Genomic DNA, 24,017 nt, shown 5'->3' on the forward strand with positions numbered 1-24,017 from the left:
GCCATTTGGACACTCGGTCTTCAAGTTTCTTAAGGTCCGCATGCATGCAATTTTTCACAATCCGCAAGCGTTTTAACAACTTTGAATAGTTTAGTGTCATTTGCAAATTTAATCACCTCACTCGTCGTTCCAATTTCCAGATCATTTAAAAATAAGTTAAATATCACAGGTCCCAGTACAGACCCCTTTGACACTCCACTGTTTACTCTCCTCCATTGAGAAAAATGACCATTTAACCCTACCCTCTGTTTTCTATCCGATAACCAATTCCTAATCCACAACTGAACTTTGCCACTTATCACATGACACTTTAATTTTCTCAGGAGCCTTTCGTGAGGAACTTTATCAAAAGCTTTCTGCAAATCTAGATATACTATATCAACTGGCTCACCTTTATCCACGTTTATTCACACCTACAAAGAAGTCAAGCAAATTTGTGAGGCAGGATCTCCCTCGGCTGAACCCATACTGACTCTGTCTCATTAAATCATGCTTGTCTACGTGTTCCACAATTTTATTTTTTATAATCGTTTCTACCATTTTGCCCAGCACCGAAGAGGAGCCATTTACTGCATAAAACGCAGCAGTGGTTTTTAAGAGCGGATTTTGAAAGGGAAGTTTAAGAAGTCTTTATAAACAGAGACAGAGTACTAAAAACTCTTAGGGGTATTTCTTGGCAAATTTAAAAAAAAGATACTTCTCAGCTTGAGTTCTTAATTTTCCCCAAGAAGTACAGTATGTGTCAAAATTACCCTCATATAAATTAGTAAAAGCAACATACTGCAGTGGGGCTCCAGCCTAGACTTATGCTAATCTATGACAGAAGTGGATATATTTGCATCTCTTTAGGATGAATAAAAGGTATATCTGTATTAGACATGTCTGAGGGTAAAGTGGAGGGCATCAATTATGGTTACTCTTCCTCTGTGTTAAAAGTACATATTTTTAGGTCATGATTTATTTTCTGTTTTTAAGATGTGTATACCCAAACATGCATTTTTAAAAGTTATTTGGGGGGTTTACCTTATATGAGCCCAGAGTTACAGTTTAAACTTTCTGCAAGACATAGTGGGAAGATGTAAATTACAGACTGTTGTGGACAAACTCAAAAGAAACACATCTTCCTGGCTTCAGCTATAGTTAACAGTCCAGTAATTTAAACAGACAAGCTATGCAAGCAATTGCTAGGAGGGGAGGAGGAGACAATTATGCTAAGGTTTTATCAGTATTTGTTTACTGTGAATTGAATGCCATCTGTATAATCAAATGGCTAAAATCTTCTCATGGCAACAGGACTATGATTAGTTTTGACCTTCACAAAAACTACCTATCTCCAGGTTAGCTCATGTTTTTCTGAGAACTGATGGAAAATAATAAAAGAATGAATGAATATAATAACGGGTCACAAAAATACAGTAACAACAACAACAAAAAAAAAAAAGATAGAGGAGAGAGAAACATTTGGCACTCTCAGTACCAACCATAATCACAACCACCCAGGTTGCAAAGCTGCGCATAGACTTTGCTAATTATGTCTTTTGCAGACTAATGACCACATGAAGTCAGAGGAACACCAGAAAGAGAGTGGAAATACGTTATTGAAAAGATTCCTATCATCCTTGCAAATTACCAATTAAAGTTTGCATAAGTAGTTCAGAGAAGGTATTAATATTAATCAGATATTTGAGAGAAAAAAAACAGACAAGGGAAAGGACAGAAGCTTCTCATACAATCCTGAGAAAACTCCAATCCCTTCAAGTTTCAAGTTTATGATGTCTTGACATACTGCTTTATATACCAAAGCGGTTTATATCATTAGAGTGCTATAAAAAAAATAATTAAAAGTCAGGGGAACGAACATACAAACTTATAGCAACTATTAAGACAAAAAATTGAAACAAAAGGAGTAAGGATAAGGATACAATATTAAAAATAAAAGGAGAAGGTACAGGAGAAAACATCAGGGAAGCCGGGATATCTGAAATAAGCCTCTTCTCTTTTTTATTTTTATTATTCCTGGATCTCAAAAGCATCTTTGAAAAGAAATTTTTTAAGATTAGTTTAAATAATTTTAAATCCAGTTTCCTGTCGTAGGGTTAGAATACAGCCATTAGATTATAATGCCGTACCCGAAGATCTGACCATGTTACCCTCTCTGCACTGAAGTGCCAGGCATTGCTCCAGAAGTCATACAATGCCTGAGAGAGACCTCCCCTGCACGTACAGGTTGTATCAGTTTATCTGTGTAATCAGGGAATTCGTTCAGGTGGCCAGTTCATAGCCTATAGGGAAACATGTGTTTGGTTCCCAAATAATCAATACAGTAGTGGGTAATTGTATTCCTTATGAATCCTAGCTTGTCTAAACACTAAAGCCTCATACCTAATTTTGTACCACCTGATCATTATTATTTGCCACTTGCAATATAAATAAATATTCTATTTTGCTAATACAGAGCCTGGTTATTGCTTGTCAGAAATTCTATTTGCATAGGGATTTGGATTTAGATCTTTGGGGAATACAGATAACTATAGATAAACATAGATTTCTTATAGCAAAGTGCATAACATATCAGAAATTCTGTATACCAGTGCCCTGGCCTAGCCAGGTCATGTAAGCAACTCCTGAAGACCATGCAAATACGCTTACACATTTCTACAAAATGTTGTAAACATCTAGTATCATAATAACAAGACGACACCCGTCATGCCCCCTGAAATCTCATAGCACCACTATAAGACTGAGTCAGTACCATCACAAAACATCTTGAGTCTTTAGCAATTTAACAAACTACTACATAGGTTTACTTAGCAGATACAGTATATAGATTTACAAATGGAATAGAAAAATATAGTATTAAAGTGGATTAATGTGGCAACCACAGTAATTTGTTCCAGATAGGACAAATGTACAAATTCACAGAACTGACATGATGAAGGAACCATAACTCTCAAAAACTGACCACAGGTGTTATTCTGACCTCTTCCCAGTGTTCCTGTATTTATGTTCAGAGAGTTAAACCAGGGCTGCTTGTTACCAAAGAGGAGACTCCAATCCTTAATTCAATTCTTCATTTAATACAGATGATAATATAAACAAATCAATCACTTACAGTTAAGTCGAGCCATGTTAAGGATTCTGCACATGTCTGTGTGATTAGTACAGTGGTCTCAAACTTGCGGCCCAGGGGGCCACATGTGGTATGTTAGCATTGTTCTGGAATGTTGCCCACCTCACTGCTGTAACCTCACACAAGCGCTTTCCTGCATCTGTACGCGATTATAAGGTGGAGTGGAGAGGACAATCACGTATAGACGCAAGAAAGTGCTTGCGTGAGGTTACAGCAGTGAGGAGGGCAATGTTCCAGAACGTAAGGTAACCATTGGAGGCTTTTGCATGTACGTAATCTCGTGAACTCTCGTGAAATTTGGCACCTCTCCTGGCGGTGACTGCTTAATGTAAGATGGCAGTTGTGTCCGGTGCTGGAGGAGGTGAGAGCTGAAGGCGGTTGCAAATGTGACCGCCGGACACTTAAGGCACAAGTTGGATATTGATTCTCCTCTCTACAAAAAAAAGCCTAGAGGACTACACCAAAATCTTGTCTCTTGTAGTTGATACTTTTGAATCTAAATTACAATTCTGCATGAGGTAAAACTCTTTATAGTTTATAAATCTTTCCTTAATTGCTTCTGAAAGCAGGGCAACATGCAGAAAGTGGAAAACTATCTAAACTTCACTTTCTGCATGTTGCTCTGTTTTCAGCTGTGTATAGCTGAAATGATCAGAAGCAATTAAGGAAAGATTTATAAGCTATAACGAGGTTTACCTCATGTAAAGTTGTCATTTCTTTAATAAGACATTAACTATTTTTTTCTGCGGCCCTCTAAGTGCCTACAAATCCAACATGTGGCCCTGCAAAGGATTTGAGTTTGAGACTAATCGATTAGCACCTCTCCCAGAGATATGAAATACTCAAACACCGCACTTACAGCTACCGCAGCAGATAAAAATCACTATGGATTACTAACTCTGAAAGGAAAAAAAATCGGCAGTTTACTGCCTCAGCATGGAGAGTTCAAGCTCTCTATATTCTGAATCTATGACCTAGGTATAGCTCTCTAAAAGGTTGCAATATCTTCTCTGTTTACCCCAGGAGAGCCATCAGAGGGAGAGGGGAAATCTGCTTCTCCCAGCATGCCCGGAGGCAAGCAGTAACAAAAAAAGCTCCAGAAGGCACTGAGAGCAAAACACAGGTGTTCATAAAAGCTGATCACAGATGACCACAGAAATGCAGGAACCTTGTCCGTTATACACAGCTTAATCAATATACAGCCACATAATCTGATTCACACAGACAACACAGACAATACAAGCTGTCCCATGTAAAGTGGGCAGAACAGGTATGTTAATTTGTTCAATAAAAACATTTACCACCATTAGTTTTATTGACCTTTATTTCTGTGTAAATTTATATTGACAGCTGAAAACTGCCAACATGATAGCTCTTGAATGTGGAATTTGGGGGGGGGTATTTATTGACTCCAATGAAGCCTAATGGACCTTATAAGAGGTCTGGAACATAATGGATTAATGTAGATTTTACAAAAGTATTCTTACATTACTCTGATGTTTAGTGACTTCCATAGCATGCTTAACATCTGGCAGTTCTGGCATATGAGTATAACTTGATTTCCCTTTCTCAGCATCATACTTCTGTTTGTAGAGTGCCTGAAAAAGGAAGCATCTAATTATATTCTATATCAAATGTAAATTAGGTTTTCATCCAAGTATTTTACTATTCTAATGAAACACTTATCAGTAACTGAACAGCATAAATATTAACATGGGCTACTTTTAAGAGATCTAGTTACTAATAATCTGGGTTAACAATAAATGAACATATCTTAAAGGTAGTCCATGTGGAGGTCCATTTTTGATATGATGTCTAAGTCTGACTCTGGACATTTTGTGACACGTCTAAAACTCAAGTAGGAAAAATGTCCATTTTTGAAACTGCAAAATGTCTATCTTTTTCAAAAATGGACATTTCTAGATGTGTTCACCCTTAGTGCATCTATCTTTTTGGGCCATTTTCAAAAAACAAAAACGTGCAAATGAAAAACATACAAAACAGCACAACAAAAGTAGAACAATAGTCCCTGGATGGGACAGGAAATGCCTAACGCAAAAGTTTATTGTGATTAGAATATCATATGAAAGCATCAAAAGTAAAAAAAAAAAAAAAATCCTCAACTCAAAAAATATATATGCCAAAATAATTTCACAATATGCAAATTGCTCCAGGGACTATTGTTCCACTTTTGTTGTGTTGGGTTCATCAGTGTTTTTGTGGAACAGAGGTCTTCTTTTTCCATTTTATATTTGCTAAACATACAAAACAAGTCATTTGGATGTAGAAGGGGGCCAGTATTTTTAGTACACTGGGCACACAGACATCCCAGGAGAGTAATGGGGCACTGCAATGAACTTCACATAAAGGGTCCCAGGTACACCTCTCACCATAACCCCCTTACATTGTATGAGGAGCCTTCCATAACTCACCCCAAACCAAATGTACCCAACTGTCTAAGGGCTCCTTTTACAAAGGTGCATTAGGGCATTAACGTGCGGAATAGCGCATGCTAAAATGCCACACACACTAACCGCTACCGCCTCCTTTTAAGCAGGCGGTAATTTTTCAGCTAGTGCGCGTTAATCTTGTGCGCACTCTAAAAACGCTAGCGCACCTTAGTAAAAGGAGCCCTAAGTTTCAAGTTTATTATATTTTGATACACTGCCTATTTAAATTCTAAGCGGTTTACATAAAAATTTTTACAAATATATAAAATTAGGGGAGACTTACATGAATTATTAAAACCATTAACAGACACCGCTGGACACAAAAGGAAAAACAGTAAAAGGATACATCATATTAAAATAAAAAGGACCTGGGAAAGGAACAAACCAGGAGGGTGGGAAAGAGGGAGAAGAGAAGACGAGGAAGAAAAAAAGAAAGAAGCCTGAAGCCCTTATGCCTGCAGGCATCACCTATATGTCAGTACAGTTGGTGGGCTCACACTTTCCAGAAGTGCAGTGGTTGGGTGGGATATGGGCCTGGGTCTCCATCTCTGCAGTCCACTGCACTGACCACCAGGCTACTTCAGACACCTGCTTGCTGCTCTAATAGAACTGGCTACAACATCTTCAGCTGCTGTCACAGAGGCAGATATGTACTGTTTCATTCACATCTTTGGGAATTTGGAGGGAGTCTACGACTCCTGGGGGAGAGTGGGGGGAGGGGTCATGCCTTCATGTCTCCAGTGGTCATCTGGTTAGTTTGGGCACCTTTTTGGCCCTTATTCATTTCCAAAACAGGTCTAGCCCCAAATGTTTAAATGCTGCTCTGGGCGTTTGTAAAAAGGTTGATTATGGCTGCAAAATGTCCAAGTCCTATGACTGTCCTACTCCTGCCCAAAACACACCTCTAACATACCCCCCTTGAGATTTAGACATACTGGGAACGAACAGCCTAGAAAAATATCACAAAAGTAGGTTCCAAAAATGCTGATTTAGACTTTTTGGCAATCTAAACATCCAAATTCCATGTTATGCCATTTTTGGACATCTCTGTGTTTTAAAACTGAGCCCCATATTCTCACAAAAATACATGAAAGAAGCAGCTTTAAAATGGCATTCACACCTTGATTGCTGTTGTGGCTTTATAGCACTAGGAAACAAAATCCTCAGTTTTCCATGCTTGTACAGCCAAGAAAATTGCTCCTCAGTCTTTCTTCCATTATTATCTGTTACTTCTATTTATTTTAGTATTTATATATCACTTATAACCTAAGTGGTTTACATTCAGGTACTCAAGTATTTTTCCCTATCTGTCCCAGTGGGTTCAACCTCTATCTAATGTACCTGGGGCAATGGGGGATTAAGTGACTTGCCCAGGGTCACAAGGATTTGAACCTACAACCTCAGGGTGCTGAGGCTGTAGCTCTAATCATTGCGCCACACACTCCCACTGACTCCTACTTCTACTGCCTCCCACAAATCTATCAACAACACAAAAAGGCAGACCTAGTCACATCAAGGTTCATTCGGAGGATGCTCAGGGACACAGGCTATACACACAAACCACGTTCAGTATCGTGTGAATGAGATCAATGTAAAGGGTGCTCTCAGTGTGAACCATCAGCGATAGGAGTCCAGCTCCAACACTTCACTTCTAGGTAGAGGCGGTAAGCTCCCACCCGCACACCATCATAGAGCACCCAGGTGCCTGTGTCCCTGAGCGTCCTCCGAATGAACCTTGATGTGACTAGGTCTGCCTTTTTGTGTTGTTGCTAATTTAGGGTTTTGGCAGTATCGGAGTGTATTTCTTGTGTCCCACAAATCTATGACAGCCCATGCCCTACTCCTGTTGTATTCTGGCTCACCTCCTCCTTTCCCCCAGACTCCTCCAACAGATATGTCCTTCCTTTTGCTGAGCTCTGAGAACACCTACCACCAGAAGCATATGGGAGCCTGGATCTGAACAGCAAAGAAGCAGCTGCTATCAATGAGAATTGGTGGCTGTATGAAAAGGAATGTGAGAGCTAAAATTGTAGGTAAAATGCAGCAAGCATCACGGTAAAGCTACAACTCTACCATAACATATCTCAAAAAATACTGAGGTATGCTTTAATGAATGAGCATGCAAATTACTGCTGCATAAAATCGCACTGATAAATGTCATCTTTCTTGTCAGTGCCTGAAACAAAACAAAAAAGTCTCCAGTAGGCCTTTCTCCCCTCTCCCCTCGTCCCCCTCCCCTCATGTATTTATCTGAGAATATGGGGCTCAATTTTAAAATGGCATAATGTGGAATTTGGATGGTTAGATTGCCAAAAAGTCTAAATCACCATTTCTGAAACCTACTTTTGTGATGTTTTTCTGGGCTGTTCGGCCCCAGTATGTCTAAATCTCAAGAGGGGTATGTTAGAGGCATGTTTTGGGCAGGAGTAGGACAGTCATAGAACTTGGACATTTTGCAACCATAATCAAACATTTTATAAAACATAAGAACATAAGAATTGTTGCTGCTGGATCAGACCAGTGGTCCACCCACTCACTCAAATAACCCCTTCTCCAAGTACCTCCAACCTGCTCACACAAAAAAAAAAACAAAAAAAAAAACCCATTCCCTGGTATCTAACAGCAACCCCTTCCCTCTCCCTCACTGCAACAAATAATCCCTGGTGTTTAGCTGCACTTCCCCACCCACACATTTGACCCCTCTTCCAGGTACCTGCGCCCCCCCCAAACCACTCAAAACCCCCTACTCCCTGGTATGTAGTAGCACCCCTCAACCACCCAACCCATTCCCCAGGTACCCCCCCACCACACACGCACACACACGCACACACACTCACACATCGCCCTCCTGGTCAAACCCTATACTATTGCAGTATTGCAGTGAAAAGTCATAGCAGCCGTTTTCGGGAAACTGTTGCAAAGGGAAGGCGTGAAAGGGTTCTCTGCCTCCACTGGATCACTAGGAGGGCCTTCTGAGACTGAGGGGATTATGGGGTGCCATTCCAGGAGGTGGGTGGGAGAGGATTCCTTTTGTCATGGGCTGGGGGAGAGAGAACAGGAGGACAGATGCTTGTTCAGGGGGACATAGGGGACTCAAATTGCTAGAAAAGCATGGCAAATTTATATGGTTCCCATTCAGCCAGGGCCCACATAAATGTCTTATGCAGGCCTCAGTTAAATATCAGCCAAGACCCACATAAGCTTCAGCAGCCAGGTCCAGTGAAATTAGACTACTACTACTATTTATCACTTATATAGTGCTGAAAGGCATATGCAGTGCTGTACATTCTGACATTTATAGACAGTCCCTGCACGGAAGAGCTTACAATCTAACTTGGACAGACAGACATGACATATAGGGATGGGGATGCAGAACCCAAGGTGAAAGGAGTTAGGAGTTGAAAGCACTCTCAAATAGGTGGGCTTTTAACTGGGCCTTGAACACTGTCAGAGACGGAGCCCGCTGTAGGGATTCGGGAAGCTTGTTCCAAGCATACGGCGCAGCAAGACAGAAGGGACCGAGTCTGGAGTTTGCAGTTGAAGAGAACGGGGCACAGATAGGAGGGAGAGGAGTTTGAATTGTAGTCTGAAACAGATGGGACGCTAATGAAGTGTCTTTAGGAGAGTGGTAACATGAATATAGTGGCTCTCCCGGAATATAAATCGTGCAGCCAAATTCTAGATGGATTGGAGGGGAGCGAGATGGTAAGCGGAAGGCCTGAGGAGTAGCGCGTTGCAGTAATATTATAGAGGAAGAAGCGGCAGGTTTTAGTAATATGTTGTACCTGGGAGGTGAAGGAGAGAGAGGAGTCAAAGATGACCCCAAGATTACAAGCAGACAAAACAGGAAGGATGAGAATGACCAGTGGTTACAAATAAATATATATTTTATAGCTGGCCCAGGGCAGAAGAGACCTGACAGGGTTTTTAAAAGACTTAAGTTTTAATATTATCTAGCAAGATAAAATTGTCAGTGTGCAGGCATGAGCTTTCCCTGGAATCTTAATGTATGAATCTAATTGGATGCACAAGTCAGGAAGCTTGCGGCAAGTTCAGTTGGAGGAGAGTAACTGAGGCTGTGATGAAGAATAGAAGCATTTATGGAGAGCTGCTGTTTGCTTGAGAGAGTGACTGTCTGTGAGGACCAATAACTAGTAAAAGAGAGTGTCTGATTTAATAAAATAAATTGTGTTATGAATATTGTGAGAAAGGAACGTTTCTTATTTGACCTCTGCCACAGGTAGGAACTCATTGGGTTTGTTGAAATTCTAGGTGAAGGAAAATTCACTCTTGTAAGAAATAGTGTTGAATTCTTCTGTGTTGTCAGTTTGGCAGCAATTTAAAAAAAAAAACAACTTGTAGAAAGAAAACTGATCTGGAGTTTTGTTAGATTACAAAAGCTTCAATCCCAAAGGGAAAATGTGTGTTTGCTGTGTGGGTTTCAGGCAGCACTGAAGAAACTCTGATTTGAAGAAAATCTCTCTCTTCTTCACTACAAAAACAGCTAGTGAGAACATTTAGTCAGGGAATGTTAATTTTTATTTTTGAACTAAACAGAAATTTCAGGCCAGACTTCCTAATCTAGAAAGGTATATCAGTAAAATTTTCACACTAGGGGTAGATAGGTTGGTTTTTTTTTTCCTTTTAATTTGGATTAAGTCAGGTTTAGGGAGAAGAGAAAGAAAGAAGATACCAAGAAAGCTAGAAGAGAATGCACTGAAGAAAAAAAAAGGTTTGAGATTTCAAAAATGACTTCTTTTTTTTAAGCCACCAGAGTTTTTATCTGAGCTTTGACACAGACAGAGAAAACCTTAAAACTTGCAAGTTAATAGTACTTAGTATAAGAGAAATGATACATAAGCTACTGTTTTGAGTGAAATTTAATATTTTAACTGGCTGTAAAATTACAGTAAATTAGTATGTAGAAAACTGGCCAGTAGGATTCACTTTGTCATTTTTATATTGTAACACTTATATTACTGTTGGTTTCTTTAAAAGATTCAGTGCAGTACATTTTAAATGTTGCATTTTATTTTGGTGTGACTCTTGTTTAGATATTGTAACTCATATTGATTCTTCCACATCTTCAGTTATTTCTCCTGTTTTTGGCATTGCCTATGTGGGAGAAGGTTTTATTTTCTGTATCCTGCTCTACTGAGTGAACACTCTGACTCAGACCTCGGTAACCATGACTATACAGATTTAGAGGTCAGGGTCTCTCTCAGGAGGGTAGGTTACACTAACATTAAATAATTTTTTTTTTAAATTTGGATTTATACCTGTCCTCCCAGAAGAGCTCAAAACAGGTTACAAGTTTGCATACATAATAAAGCATTACAGGGTATATTAATGTAGAGCATGATAGTACATTTTAGGTCATGACATGATAGGACAATACATAGGGGAGCATCATAGTAGTCAAAAAGCATGGCAATACTTAATATGATATGACAGGAGAAGACTTCATTCAACATGGGATGTTGATGTTATGAGTTTGGCATGACATTTCAGTAACTAATAGAGCTTGACATTATAGTGCTTGACAATACGAAGTGTGATAAGGCAATACATAACAGAGCTTGGCAGTGCATTTGGATGCAAGACAGTACATGGTACATACAAGAGCATAGCAGGAATATGACAGTGTATGACATGGCAGTACAATACATACCTGTGAATGATAATATATGCTAGGTGTGGTATAGCATGGAATGTCTGCCAAAGTGTGGAAGTATCGGTAATGACAGTGCATGACAGTACGTGGTATGGCAAGATAGTACATAACAGCGCATAATATGTGTTAGGTATGACATGGTATGGCAGTATCAGTGATGGTTGATCTTGTTGCGTAGACAGTGGTATTTAGAGTGGAGAGCCATTTTATAAATTAGAGGAAGAGGTAAGTTTTTATTGCCTTTCTGAAGTTCAGTAGTCCTTCTAGTGATCTTACGCGAGGTGGTAGTTGGTTCTAGAGGAGTGGTAGTTAGTACAAGTAGGATCTTTTCCAGTTGTTCTCAAGGCAGAGGGAGCATCCTGAAGGTGTGCGTAGTATTTTTCTTCTAGCGAGCAAAGTTGCCGGTTTGGGGTATAAGATGGTAGTTTGGAGGCCATTTAGGTTGGTACCATGTTGTAGAAGACTTTGTAGGCCATTACCAGGCTCTTGAATACAGCATTTTAAAAAATCACTGACAGCCACAACTGAATATCTAACCCAATGTTATTAAGAGGGTATACTATTTGCAAAGGTGGAGAAGTTATTTTCTTTTTGGGAACAGAGGTTATTTTACCCAACTTGTATCTCCTTGGAGGAGATAATTTACAGAAGTATTTGGGGTCCTTCTTGTTGAAAATCGAATGGTTCTGATATTAAACAGATGTGGTCTGAGGTCATTGGGTAAGTGTCTCTTATCTGGACCCTTCTCCTCTACTGACAACTCCAGACTCCATCCCTTCTATCTTGCCGCACCATATGCCTGGAACAAACTGCCTGAGTCAGTACGTCAAGTTCCATCCCTGGAAGTGTTCAAATCTAGGCTACAAGCCCACTTTTTCAAAGCTGCTTTTAACTCCTAACTCTTACCAATATCTGTTTTAGAACATAAGAATTGCCGCTGCTGGGTCAGACCGGTGGTCCATCGTGCCCAGCAGTCCGCTCACTCGGTGGCCCTCTGGTCAAAGACCAGTGCCCTGAGACTAGCCCTACCAACGCACATTCTTGTTCAGCAGGAACTTGTCTAACTTTGTCTTGAATCCCTGGAGGGTGTTTTCCCCTATGATAGACTCCAGAAGAGCGTTCCAGTTTTCTACCACTCTCTGGGTGAAGAAGAACTTCCTAATGATTTATCATTCCCTCTGTGAGAAATTCCCTAACCTTTATTTGCCCCATTTGTCTGTTTTGATTAGATCAAGTTTCAAGTTTATTTTTGACTTATTGAATCGCTTAATTTAATTTGCTAAGCGATTTACAGATAAAAAAATAGATACATCAGATTAATTATAAAAGGATACATAAGTTTGACACATTATCATACAAAATAATAAATAAAGTCATACAAACTAACAGATACACGGGGAAAGAAAGGGTGGAACTACAATCGTATATATAAAAGAAAACATAAATGGTAAAAACAACAGGTAGGGGAGATAACGGGGAAATAAAAAGATAAAAAAGGAAAAATTTGATAATAATCCTTAATTAAGCTTATAAATTTTAAACTGTTTCAGATCATTTTCTTCTCTAAGATACTGGGGCAAGCTGTTCCATAATTGTGGGGCTATTACAGAAAAAATATCAGATTGTAAGATCTATCGAGCAGGGATTTTCTCTTAGATGTTTAATGTGGTGGGTTGCGTATGTCTAGCAGTGTTATAGAAATGATAAGCAGTAGTAGATGGTACAGTGATTTTTAGAAAGTGTTTTCTGTTTGTGTGCCTTACAGGAAACTATGGTAAAAGCCAGGATTCAGGGTTTAGCATCTGAGGAAAAAAAGCAGAGGGCGAGTCCACTCAGGGCCCTCAAAGAGGAGTAAAGAGAAGGACCATAAGAAGGATTTGCCCAGATCAGAGAAAAAGAGCTGGTACTTTCATTCACTTGTTCTTTTTATTTGTTGTCTTTTTCATTGTGCTTCACTGTATATACTGTACCTGATTTGGGTATTTCACTTACTAAAGATGTTTTTAATAAAAATAATTCCCTGGTGCAGCTTGGAGATTCTTTTGGCATTTCCTTGTATTTAAACATGGATCTTGGGGCATTGTGCTTCGTTTGACAAGCAGAACCCATTTCATTTTGTGTTTACCCATGTTTTTCATGAACTCTTTAGGTTAGGCCAAAGCCTCATCCAGGGGTGTGGGGGGAAAAGGCTACACATAAAAATCCTCCAAATCTGGGACACCTGGGTAGCGTCAGATGAGGCAGGGCAGGGTCAGGTGGGTACAAAGGGCGGATCTTTTCCACGGCAATTTTCCACCATAAAAAAATAATTTTTATCTCTTTCCCTTCTGCTCTTCTAATTCAGTCATCTCTACCTCTCTCTTTCTTCTCTCTTTCAATCCAATTATCTCTTCTCTCTCTCTCTCATCTGCCCTTTCAGCAATTAATGCCATCTGAAGCTAAGGGGGAACAAGTCCAGGACAAATATCAGGAAGTTCTGCTTCACGCAACGAGTGGTGGACACCTGGAATGCTCTTCCAGAGGAGGTTATTGCGGAATCCACCGTTCTAGGATTTAAAAGCAAACTAGATGCACATCTCCTTACGAGAGGCATAGAGGGATATGAGTGACTAAAATTACGCCAGGTGTACACCTGGCTGGGCCTCCGCGTGTGCGGATCGCTGGACTTGATGGACCGAAGGTCTGATCCGGAGATGGCAGTTCTTATGTTCTTATGTTTTTCCATCTCTCTTCCAGCATAGCCCAGCCACTTCCACTACTCCACTTCCAGACCCAGTCCAGCATATGCCCTCTCTCTCCCCCCCCCCTTTTTTTTCTGGCCTTGCATCTAATTCTCTTTCCTTCCTCAAGCTCCACCCCCTCAGACCCTCAAAACCTCCCTTTGCAGCTCTCGGCTCCTTTCCTTCAGTACAGTGCTAGGAAGTACAATACTGTGGTGAAGCGGTTCTTCTCAGCCACACTGTGCGTCTCTGCCAAGTTCCACTCCCCTCTGATGTATACGTCTTATCATATTTGGGTACGGCAGAAATGCACAGCGTTGTTGAGAAGAGCCACTACATTGAGGCACTGTACTTCCTAATGTTGACACTGGAGGAAAGGGTATTTTGAGAAGGGTGGCATTTGAATGAGAATGAGGAACATCTGAAATAATGGACAAGATAAGTTTTCTATTTTTCCTTGTTATTGGTTACCGTATTTTCACGTAGATAACGCGCACCCGTGTAAAACAAGCACACGGGTATAGCGCACGGAAAACACAAATTTATGTGCAGAAATTTTTATATACCGCGCACACCCGTATACCGCGCATGCTGGCCGACTCTCCTTTCGCCCGCCCCAACTCTCCTCTGGCCACCCCGACTCTCCTTTCGCCCGCCCCGACTCTCCTCTCCCCACCCTGAAAGCCTGATGCCCCTCCCACGTCCGATTCACCCCCCGCTGGACAGCTCGCACCCCCACCCCGAAGGACAGCTCACACGCACTCCCACCCGCACCCGCACCCCCACCCTGAAGGACCGCTCGCACCCCCACAGCCTCCCGACCCCCCCCCCCATCATGTAGAAGCTCCTACCGGTGTCCTGCTGCTTTCTCTTGGCGGTCCCGGCCCTTCCGTGAGCCCTGCGCCTGCGCTGCTTCCTCTTCCAGCGGTTCGCCCTTTCTCTAACGTCAATCCCTCTTGCCCCGCCGACTCCCCGACTCCCCGACACGATCGGGGCAAGAGGGAGCTCAAGCCCTCTTGCCCTAGCCAACCGCGGCACCCCCAACACGATCGGGACAAGAGGGAGCTCAACACCTCTTGCCCCCCCAACCTGACCATGTGCCCAAGGCCCCGCCCCCAGGAGGGACCTAAGGCTCCCGGGCCTATTCTGATTGGCCCAGGCGCCTTAGGCTCCACCAGTAGGCGGAGCTTTGGGACGGATGGGCCAATTCGGCCTCATTCAGTCGTTGGCTGCCTGCCGGACAGGCGGGTTTGGCTCCCGTCTGTCCGGTCAACTACACAAAGGTACGGGGAAGGGGGGTGGGGGTGTCGTGGGGGTCGGCCAGGGGGGTCGCGGGTCGGCTGGGGGGTGCGGTCAGAGGTTCTTTGGGGGGGCGGGTCGTTAGTGGGAGGGGGGTTTGCGTCGAGGGCAGGAGGGCCTGGGATCCCTCCTGCCCGTAATGTAGTGCGGGGTGGGGGTAGGGGGTCGCCGTGGCCAGGAGGGTTTGGGCTCCCTCCTGGCCCGATATTGTCGGAGAGTTGGGGAGTCGGCGGGGCAAGAGGGCTTGGGCTCCCTTTTGCCCCAATCGTGTCGGGGGGCAAGAGGGCTTGAGCTCCCTCTTGCCCCGATCGTGTCGGGGGTGCCGCCGTTGGCAGGGGCAAGAGGGCTTGAGCTCCCTCTTGCCCCGATCGTGTCGGGGAGTCGGCGGGGCAAGAGGGCTTGACGTTAGAGAAAGGGCGAACCGCCGGAAGAGGAAGCAGCAGGACACCGGTAGGAGCTTCTACATGATGGGGGGGGTCGGGAGGCTGTGGGGGTGCAAGCGGTCCTTCAGGGTGGGGGTGCGGGTGCAGGTGGGAGTGCGTGTGAGCGGTCCTTCGGGGTGGGGGTGCGTCGGGGGGGGGGGGGAACTATGTAAAAAAAAATTTTATATAGTGCGCTCATGCATATACCGCGCAAGGCTATGCACGGTTTGTAAAAACACGTATAATGCGCGCGTTATATGCGTGAAAATACGGTAATTCCTGTTTGAGAACAGGGTTTGTTTCTGTGACTGGTTGTACTGTCATGGGAGTTTTTTCTGATAAATGATGGTATTTTTTGGCCCTACCCTTATACTACTGAGGGAATGGGAGGGTGCAGTTATATCTGAGTCTTTTTTTTTTCTCCACTTTATGAAATAATTAGTGCTCCGGTTTCAGATCATCCCTTTTTCGTTCTAAATATCTATAGTGTGATATAACTGGAGGAAAGGAGCCAGAAGTGCAAAGGGAGATTTGAGGGGGGGGGCAAGAATAGGTGATGGCAACAGAGGGAAATGCAAGATCCCCTGAAGGAAAGCAAGCAGGACAAGACAAAATTAAACTATGGCACCTCTGTTCCCATTACTAAAATCAGGGACAGATGACCAAACAAGGGAGAGCTGGGAACAAGGTTCTGAAACCAGAGACAATCCCTGAAAATCGAAGACATCTGGTAACCCTATACATGCTAGAAATCGAACTGCAACATGATAGCTAGCTACACAAATACGACATGCAAATGTGCATCTTAGCTCTATATGAAATCCAGCCATAAAAAGGATCATTAAGCAGCAATTTTCTGCAAGTGGACAGCAAGATGTGCAAAAACAGCAGAAACTTTCTTAAGGGCAAGTTATATAATTGTTCTATGTTGAGAAGAAAGTGGAGATTATGTTGACACTAGAAAATAAGTGTGCAATGACCCTTTCATGACCCAGACCACATTTAGAGACCCTGCCAAAGAACGTGCCTAAACAGATTTGGGCTGAAAAAAATTGTCCTTTTCCAGCTCTACGATAAGGCTCTTGGATGTTTGGCAACTGCACCCTCTGTCTCAGTTCCTGAGGTAGGCACAGCTATGGCAGAAGTCCTGGAGGAATGAGAGAAAGGCCAAGGACACAGTGGTAGTCGCTCATCTTGTCACCCTAAGGTACCTTCAAAAAACAGTTTTCCTTTTGGCCTTGGGAAAAAGTCATCTAAACTGAAAGAGAACAATTCCTGGAAGTGAGAGACAGGAGAAAAGGAAAAAAATGTTTTTTACTAGGAAGGGTGTGTGTGTGAAATTTTACAGTGCCCTCGCAGGTCTGAGGTACACAAGGGGGTTGTAAAACAGGCAAAAGAAAAGTGAATCAGCTGAGAACAGAAGAGAGATCTAGGAGAAAAACAGAGAGGGCTAGAGGAAAAGACAATGGGACAACTGAACGACGACAGTAAAACAATAGGCTGAGGGGTAGTTAATAAGGCATTGTAAAAGTTGGGCTTTTACTGCATTTTAATTTATCACAGAAGTGACTAATCTGTGGTATTCATAGTGTCCAGTAGAATTGGGCCACATCTAAAAGAGGCCAGCCAAGGTAAAGTAAAGGTCCCCCATCCTCCTGAAGCCAACACCAACTCCTCTCTCAACATTCCCATCATATACCCCCTCCATCGCAAATAGTCCCCCCCCCCTCAGGATATTCCTAACTTTCAGGTGCCCCTCTCTCAGGGTGTACCTTGCAAAATCCCTGGGACCTAGTGGGTACAGAGCTAGCACTGGTTCAAAATGGCACCAATGACCACTAGCAGATTACCAGGGATTTAGTAAAACATGCCCGGAGGGAGGAAGTCTACAAGGAGTATCAGGAGAGAGGGTAGATTGGCCCCTTTAAGGAGCAGTCTGGAAGCATGAGGCCATGGCTCTAAAGCCCAAAAGTACCACTAGGAAAAGACATGGTCTCCATCGACACCTACAGACAGTCTCATCAAAGCTCCCACCTGCGAATAAAGAGAAAACTCCCTCTCCCCCACCATGTACAGCAATCTGGGACTCATTCAACCAGGAATGTTCTTGAAAAGAAAGGCCTAGAGCCCTACAACCTGCCTCTCGACTCCTGTCTAGCAAAGATAGTACAAGCAAGCAGAGGCCGCACTGAAGAGGCCACAAAAATTGTTAACTCCTTGCTATGTGGATCCCATACTAATAAAGAGTTCCCTTAATGAGTACAAGCTTGAAAACTACTGACCAATCTTCAACATTCCTTTCCTGGCAAAACTTATAGAATGAGCAGGGTAGAGAAGGACAGAGTACAGCAAACAAAATATAGCGAAAAAAAAAAAAAAGCCTCAATGAACAAGGACTTGTCCTTATTGACCAAACATGAGTTGTGTTTCGGCATAAATGCCTGCATCATGGATAAGCCAAAGAGCAAAATGCAATTAACTCAGGCATCAGAATCAGTCCTTAAGTCAGAGCACAGAAAGCATTCTCAATGTCCTGTTCTTCCTTGAACTTATAGAAAGGACAGTCTGTATTCAACTCAATGACTGGCTACTTGAAAGTAACTGGCTAGGCTCATGTCAATCTGGCTTCAGACCTGGGTTTGGAACAGTTCTTGTGTTCCCTTCTTGATGATCTGCCTCAGTACTAGTGTTACTGGCTTTCTCAGCAGCCTTCGACACCATGGATCATAATACCATGCTTTATAAGACTGGCAGAAACAAGTACCTGTGGCACAATACTTAAGAGTACATGGTTCAAATAATATTTGTCAGAGAGCCAACAATCAGTTCTGTTCAACAGCACATCATTTCCTTGGTCACTGAACTGTAGGGTTCTGCAGGGGTCCATACTGTCACCAATCATATTTAATATCTATGTTAAGCCTCTGGCTGACCTTTTTCAGTCAATACATACAAAATTATATATCTATGCCAATGATGTGCAACTACTCATACCCACTGAAGCAGATCTACCCACAGCTTTGAGTAAACTGGCTGACTTGTCTCTAACCGCAATTCAGGAATGGGCAAAACAACAACAAACTCTGCCTGAACCCAACCAAAACAGAGATTCTTTGGGTTCCTAACACCAGGGAAAAAATACCTGATTTCAAAATATCTTTTGGGAAGTATGAGCTAAAATCACAGATCAGGAATCTCGGGATACTGCTAGACTCATCACTCACTCTGATCCTGCAAATTCAAACAGCCTTTAAAAATTGTCTCTTTCAAGGCTCTACTGGTCCAACACTCTAGGCGACGTAGTAAGCATTTTCTTTTAACTTGGTCTCCATATCTTGCGACTCTTTCTCCCACGATTCGGAGTCAAATCTTGAATCAGTTGCAGAAACCTTTGTTCCCCATTTTACCCAGTGGAGCCTCTTAAGACTGCATGGAGAGGGGAGGGTTTGTTCTTGTAGGGGGTTGGGAAGGTAGTGGGACTGGAGGGGTGGGGGTGGGGAATTGGGATTCAGTGGGCAGTGGGAGTTTCATGTCGGCCCTGGATATAAGAATCCAGGCTGGGGTTACTTTAGCGTTCCATTGTACTGATTCTATGACATGGATATTGTTATAATTTGTATTCTCTGCTTGTGTTGTCTTATTTTCTTTTGCTGTTTGAATAAAAAGTTTTCAACAAAAAAAAAGTTGCTCTTTCATCTACGGCAGCTATGCAATATCTCTCCATATATTGAAAAGACAAGTCTGGCCACAGTGGTCCATGTCAGGATAACATCATAACTAGACCACTGAAATGCCCTGTACACCAGTTTACCAAAAAGAGTTTGCATCAGCTGCAACTAATTCAGAATGCTGCCTCACAATTGATAGAAGGCTGTAAGAAGTGTGACCACAGGGCCAAATGTAAAATTCTTTCTTTGATTATCAATGTCCTCAGACAAAATGGGCCAGAATACTTAAAGAATAAACTAACCCTTTTGAGACCTCTGAGGTCCTCTCAAGGAGCATCACTATCTGTATTCTCATCTACAGAAACTGCAATGTGATATCCACCAGTAAGCCTTCTCAGGAGTAGCCCCCATGCTCTGGAATTTACTCCCAGAGGAGCTACGTCTAACTCCTGACTACTTTTGCTTCAAGAAGCAGGTGAAAGACTGGCTCTTCATCCAAGCCTTTAATACATAGGGTGATTGACTATACACTCATTCTACACCAGAACTATCTTGCTATGCACACTGTAACTAAATCAGTTCCCTAATTTAGCCTCCTTATCTGATTATCCCAATGGACTCTATAATACTCATCCTGTCCCCATCTAATAACTGCATTTAGCCCCTTGGCTATAAGATAATTGTATTGTAGAAAAGCATTAGCATCATAAGAACATAAGAAATGCCTCTGCTGGGTCAGACCCGAGGTCCATCATGCCCAGCAGTCCGCTCACGCGGTGGCCCAACAGGTCCTGGACCTGTGTAGTAATCTTCTATCTATACCCCTCTATCCCCATTTCCAGTAGGAATTTATCCAATCCTTTCTTGAACCCCAGTACCGTACTCTGCCCTATTACGTCCTCTGGAAGCGCATTCCAGGTGTCCACCACACGTTGGGTAAAGAAGAACTTCCTAGCATTTGTTTTGAATCTGTCTCCTATCAGCTTTTCCGAATGCCCTCTTGTTCTTTTGTTATTAGAAAGTTTGAAGAATCTGTCCCTCTTTACTCTCTCTATGCCCTTCATGATCTTATAAGTCTCTATCATATCTCCTCTAAGTCTCCTCTTCTCCAGGGAAAAGAGACCCAGCTTCTCCAATCTCTCAGAATATGACAGGTTTTCCATACCTTTTATCAGATGTGTCGCTCTCCTCTGAACCCTCTTGACTAACGCCATATCCTTCTTAAGGTACGGCGACCAATATTGGACGCAGTACTCCAAATGCGGGCGCACCATCGCCCGATACAACGGCAGGATAACTTCTTTCGTTCTGGCTATAATACCCTTTTTGATTATACCAAGCATTCTTTTGAATGTTCTGATGTGTACTTATTAGTTGCTTTATAAATATTATGCTGACATTGCATTATATCTCTCTTATTTGAATTTCACCCCCTCTTCTTTTAAACTGCGCCAGCAGTTTTTAGCACAGAGAATTGCACTGAATGACCCATGCAGCTCCTGATGCTCATAGGAACTCTAGGAGCGTCAGGAGCAGCTCGGGCCATTCAGCACGGCTCCCCACGATAGAAACTGCTAGCGCAATTTAGTAGAAGAGGTTCTCAGTGTTGTTATATGGATTTTTTTTAACTGTTTCTTTGAAGTCCTATTATTAAGTTTCAGTTTGCCGATTTTGAGTTTACCTCACTCATATTTATGTTTATATTTGGTCTTTTTACTACTGTTATGCTATTAACAAAATTGTAAGTTTTATGTTAAATTGTAAGTTTTATGTTGAATTGTAAGTTTTATGTTGAATTGTACACGCAGCACACCACCTTGGGTGAATCTCTTCATAAACGTGGTTAATAAATCCATTTAAATAAATAAAAATACTGGCAGCTTTCTGCAAGTGTTATTTTTCCAAGAATAAAGAAGCGTGAGGTTTTCAATGCAAGCTGTGTTATTCAATTTCCCAAGTAATGAGATGTTTGCATGAGTTTGCATGCTTTCCATCTCATTACTGTATCAATGTTCCCTCTAAGAACCGAGCTCATGTGAGCAAAAGGGTTTTTTTCACAAGCAAAGGACTAAGTTGGTGTGAGCAAAAATTTTCTGTTACATTACCCTGAAGAACATAAGAATTGCCATACTGGGACAGACCAAAAGTCCATCGAGCCCACTATCCTGTTTCCAACATTCGCCAACCCATTTCCAAGTACCTAGCTAGATCCCAAGGAGTAAAACAGATTTTATGTTGCTTATCCTAGGAATAAGTAATGAACTTTCCCCCAAGCCATCTCAGTAATGCAGTGGCATACCTAGCATATGTAACACCCGGGGCCCATCATTTTTTGGCAGCCCCCCATCTGTACGAAAAACATGATTTTTAGTAACAAGCCACATGTCACACATGAGTACTTAGGAAAAGGCAGCATCTTACATCAATACACCCATTGTAAGACTAAACAAGCCAGACTAGTACAGATCAATCCTAACAGAAAACCATGTCTTTCGAACACACAGAACACAGAAAACACCTTTGCCTAGTATGGAATATGTCATCACAAACTAACCCCTCCCCATTTTACAAAACTGTAGTATGGATTTTAGCCACGGTGGTAACAGCTCTGATGCTCATAAAATTCTGAGCATCAGAGCTGCTACCACCATGGCTGGCGCTAAAAAATACTCCATAGTTTTGTAAAAGGGGGGATGAAACAGAAATACATAGACAAAGGTTAAATTGAACTAGCAAGAAGCTGGACTCTGCATACAATGCAATACCACAGAAACAGTGACACATGTCTCCTAAAGCAATAAATAAATAGAAAATTTTTGTTCTACCTTTGTCTTCTCTGGTTTCTGATTTCCTCATCTTCTTGATACTCTCTTCCTTCCATCCACTGTCTCTCTTCTCTCTGCATCTTCCATTTGCTCTGTTACTGTGCCTCTCCCTTTCTCCCTCCTTCCAAATTGGGCTGGCACCCATCTTCTTCCTTCCGCTCCTCCCATAGTCTGGCATCTCTGTCTTCTTCCCTGCCAGCATCTTCTCCCAACTCTCTCTTCCCCATTTCCCTTCAGCGTCTTCTTCCCACTCTCTCTTCTCCATTTTCCTGCAGCATCTTCTCCCCACTCTCTGTTCCTCATTTCCCTTCAGCATCTTCTTCCCACTCTGTCTTCTCCATATTTTTTCAGCGTCCTTCTACCCCCTTCTGTCTTCTCCATGTGCTTTCAGCGTCCTTCTCCCCCCTGTGTTTTACCCTGTTTTCCTCTCCACCCCACCTTTTCTCCCTCCCTGCCCCTTACCTGTTTTGGGCTTTGGGCTGCAGGCTTCCCAGCACCAGACCTCTAGATGCACATATGTGTAGAGGAGGAAAAACCAAGAAGAAAAAAAATTCAAAACCAAATTTTTTTTTCTTGGTTTTTCCTCCTCTACAGATGGGTGTGTCTTATGGTCCGAAAAATATGGTATGTACTATTTCCTTCAGATCTTTGGGGAGTGGGAAGGGGTGAATGACCACTGGGGGAGTGTGGGGCTGCCATGCCTACATCCCTCCAGTGGTCATCCGGTCAGTTTGGGCACCTTATTGGCACTTATTCATTATTAAAACAGGTTAAGCCCTAAACATCTGAACTGTGCCCTAGACATTTTGCAGCAATAAACATTTTTCAAAAGGTCCAGGTCATAAGTCTTGATGGGCTATAGCCCTTTTCTGCCGTCATCTTTCTATGTTTCTAGCCCCGCGCAAAACACACCTCTAGCATATCCCTTTGAAATTTAGATGAACTACACTTCCCCCTTCCCATTCGCAGTTTCCCTACTCGCGATTTCACATAATCATGATTTTTTTTTGGGGGGGAGGAGGGAAAAACCCCCATATTTTTGTCTTCCCCCCCAGCATCCTGGCCTTATCTGATGGTCTAGCTGGTTTTTGGAGCAGGAGCGATCTTCCTACGCTCCTGCCCTGTGCAGATAGCCATTAGGAAATGGCTGTGGGGAGTTCCCGTAGTCTCTCGAGAGACTACGGGAACTTCCCATAGCCATTTCTTAATGGCTATCTGCAAGGGACCGGAACATAGGAAGATCGCTCCTGCCCCAAAAACCAGCTAGACCACCAGGTAAGGCTGGGATGCCAGGGGAAGGTGGAAGGGAGGCGGGGGTAGGTTAGAGCTGGATATTTGCGGTTTTTCGCCATTCACGGTCCGGCTCTGCCCATATCCCCCGCAAATAACGAGGGAGAAGTGTACTGACAAACAGCATAGAAAACCATCTAGAACAGTGGTTCTTAAACCTGTCCTGGGGAACCCCCAGCCAATCAGGTTTTTAAGATATCCCTCATGAATATGCATGAGGCACATTTGCATGCTTGTCACCTCTATTATATGCAAATGTGCCTCATGCATATTCATAAGGGATATCTTGAAAACCCAACTGGTTGGAGGTTCTCTAGGACAGGTTTAAGAACTACTGGTCTAGAAAATCTTTATCTTTATTAGAAGTTTCTATACTGCTACTAATGACTGGGGAGTCAGTTCAGAGCAGTTTTCAAAGACATCTGTAATGGATTTTAAATACAGATTCAGATGGATTCCACTGTGATTGTTTCTGGCCTCCTAGCTGCTTGGCTAGGGTATCATGCTTGCATTTGCATTATTACACTATTATAAATGTA

At 42.5% G+C, this 24,017-nt stretch overlaps 1 protein-coding gene across 8 annotated transcripts in view; it reads right to left on the reverse strand.

Annotated features, from left to right (window-relative positions):
* NEBL (nebulette) overlaps positions 1-24,017 on the reverse strand; it is a 513,560-nt gene that overhangs the window by 183,740 nt on the left and 305,803 nt on the right. For 5 of the 8 annotated variants that reach the window (XM_033931315.1, XM_033931316.1, XM_033931318.1 and 2 more), the window contains exon 5: positions 4,618-4,728. The exons of the other annotated variants lie outside the window; for them this stretch is intronic. In XM_033931315.1, the coding sequence (XP_033787206.1) occupies positions 4,618-4,728 (111 nt within the window). The remainder of the gene's footprint in view (positions 1-4,617; positions 4,729-24,017) is intronic. 8 annotated transcript variants of the gene reach the window in all.

Source organism: Geotrypetes seraphini, chromosome 2 (genome assembly GCF_902459505.1).
Source record: "Geotrypetes seraphini chromosome 2, aGeoSer1.1, whole genome shotgun sequence".
NCBI classification, from domain to species: domain Eukaryota; kingdom Metazoa; phylum Chordata; class Amphibia; order Gymnophiona; family Dermophiidae; genus Geotrypetes; species Geotrypetes seraphini.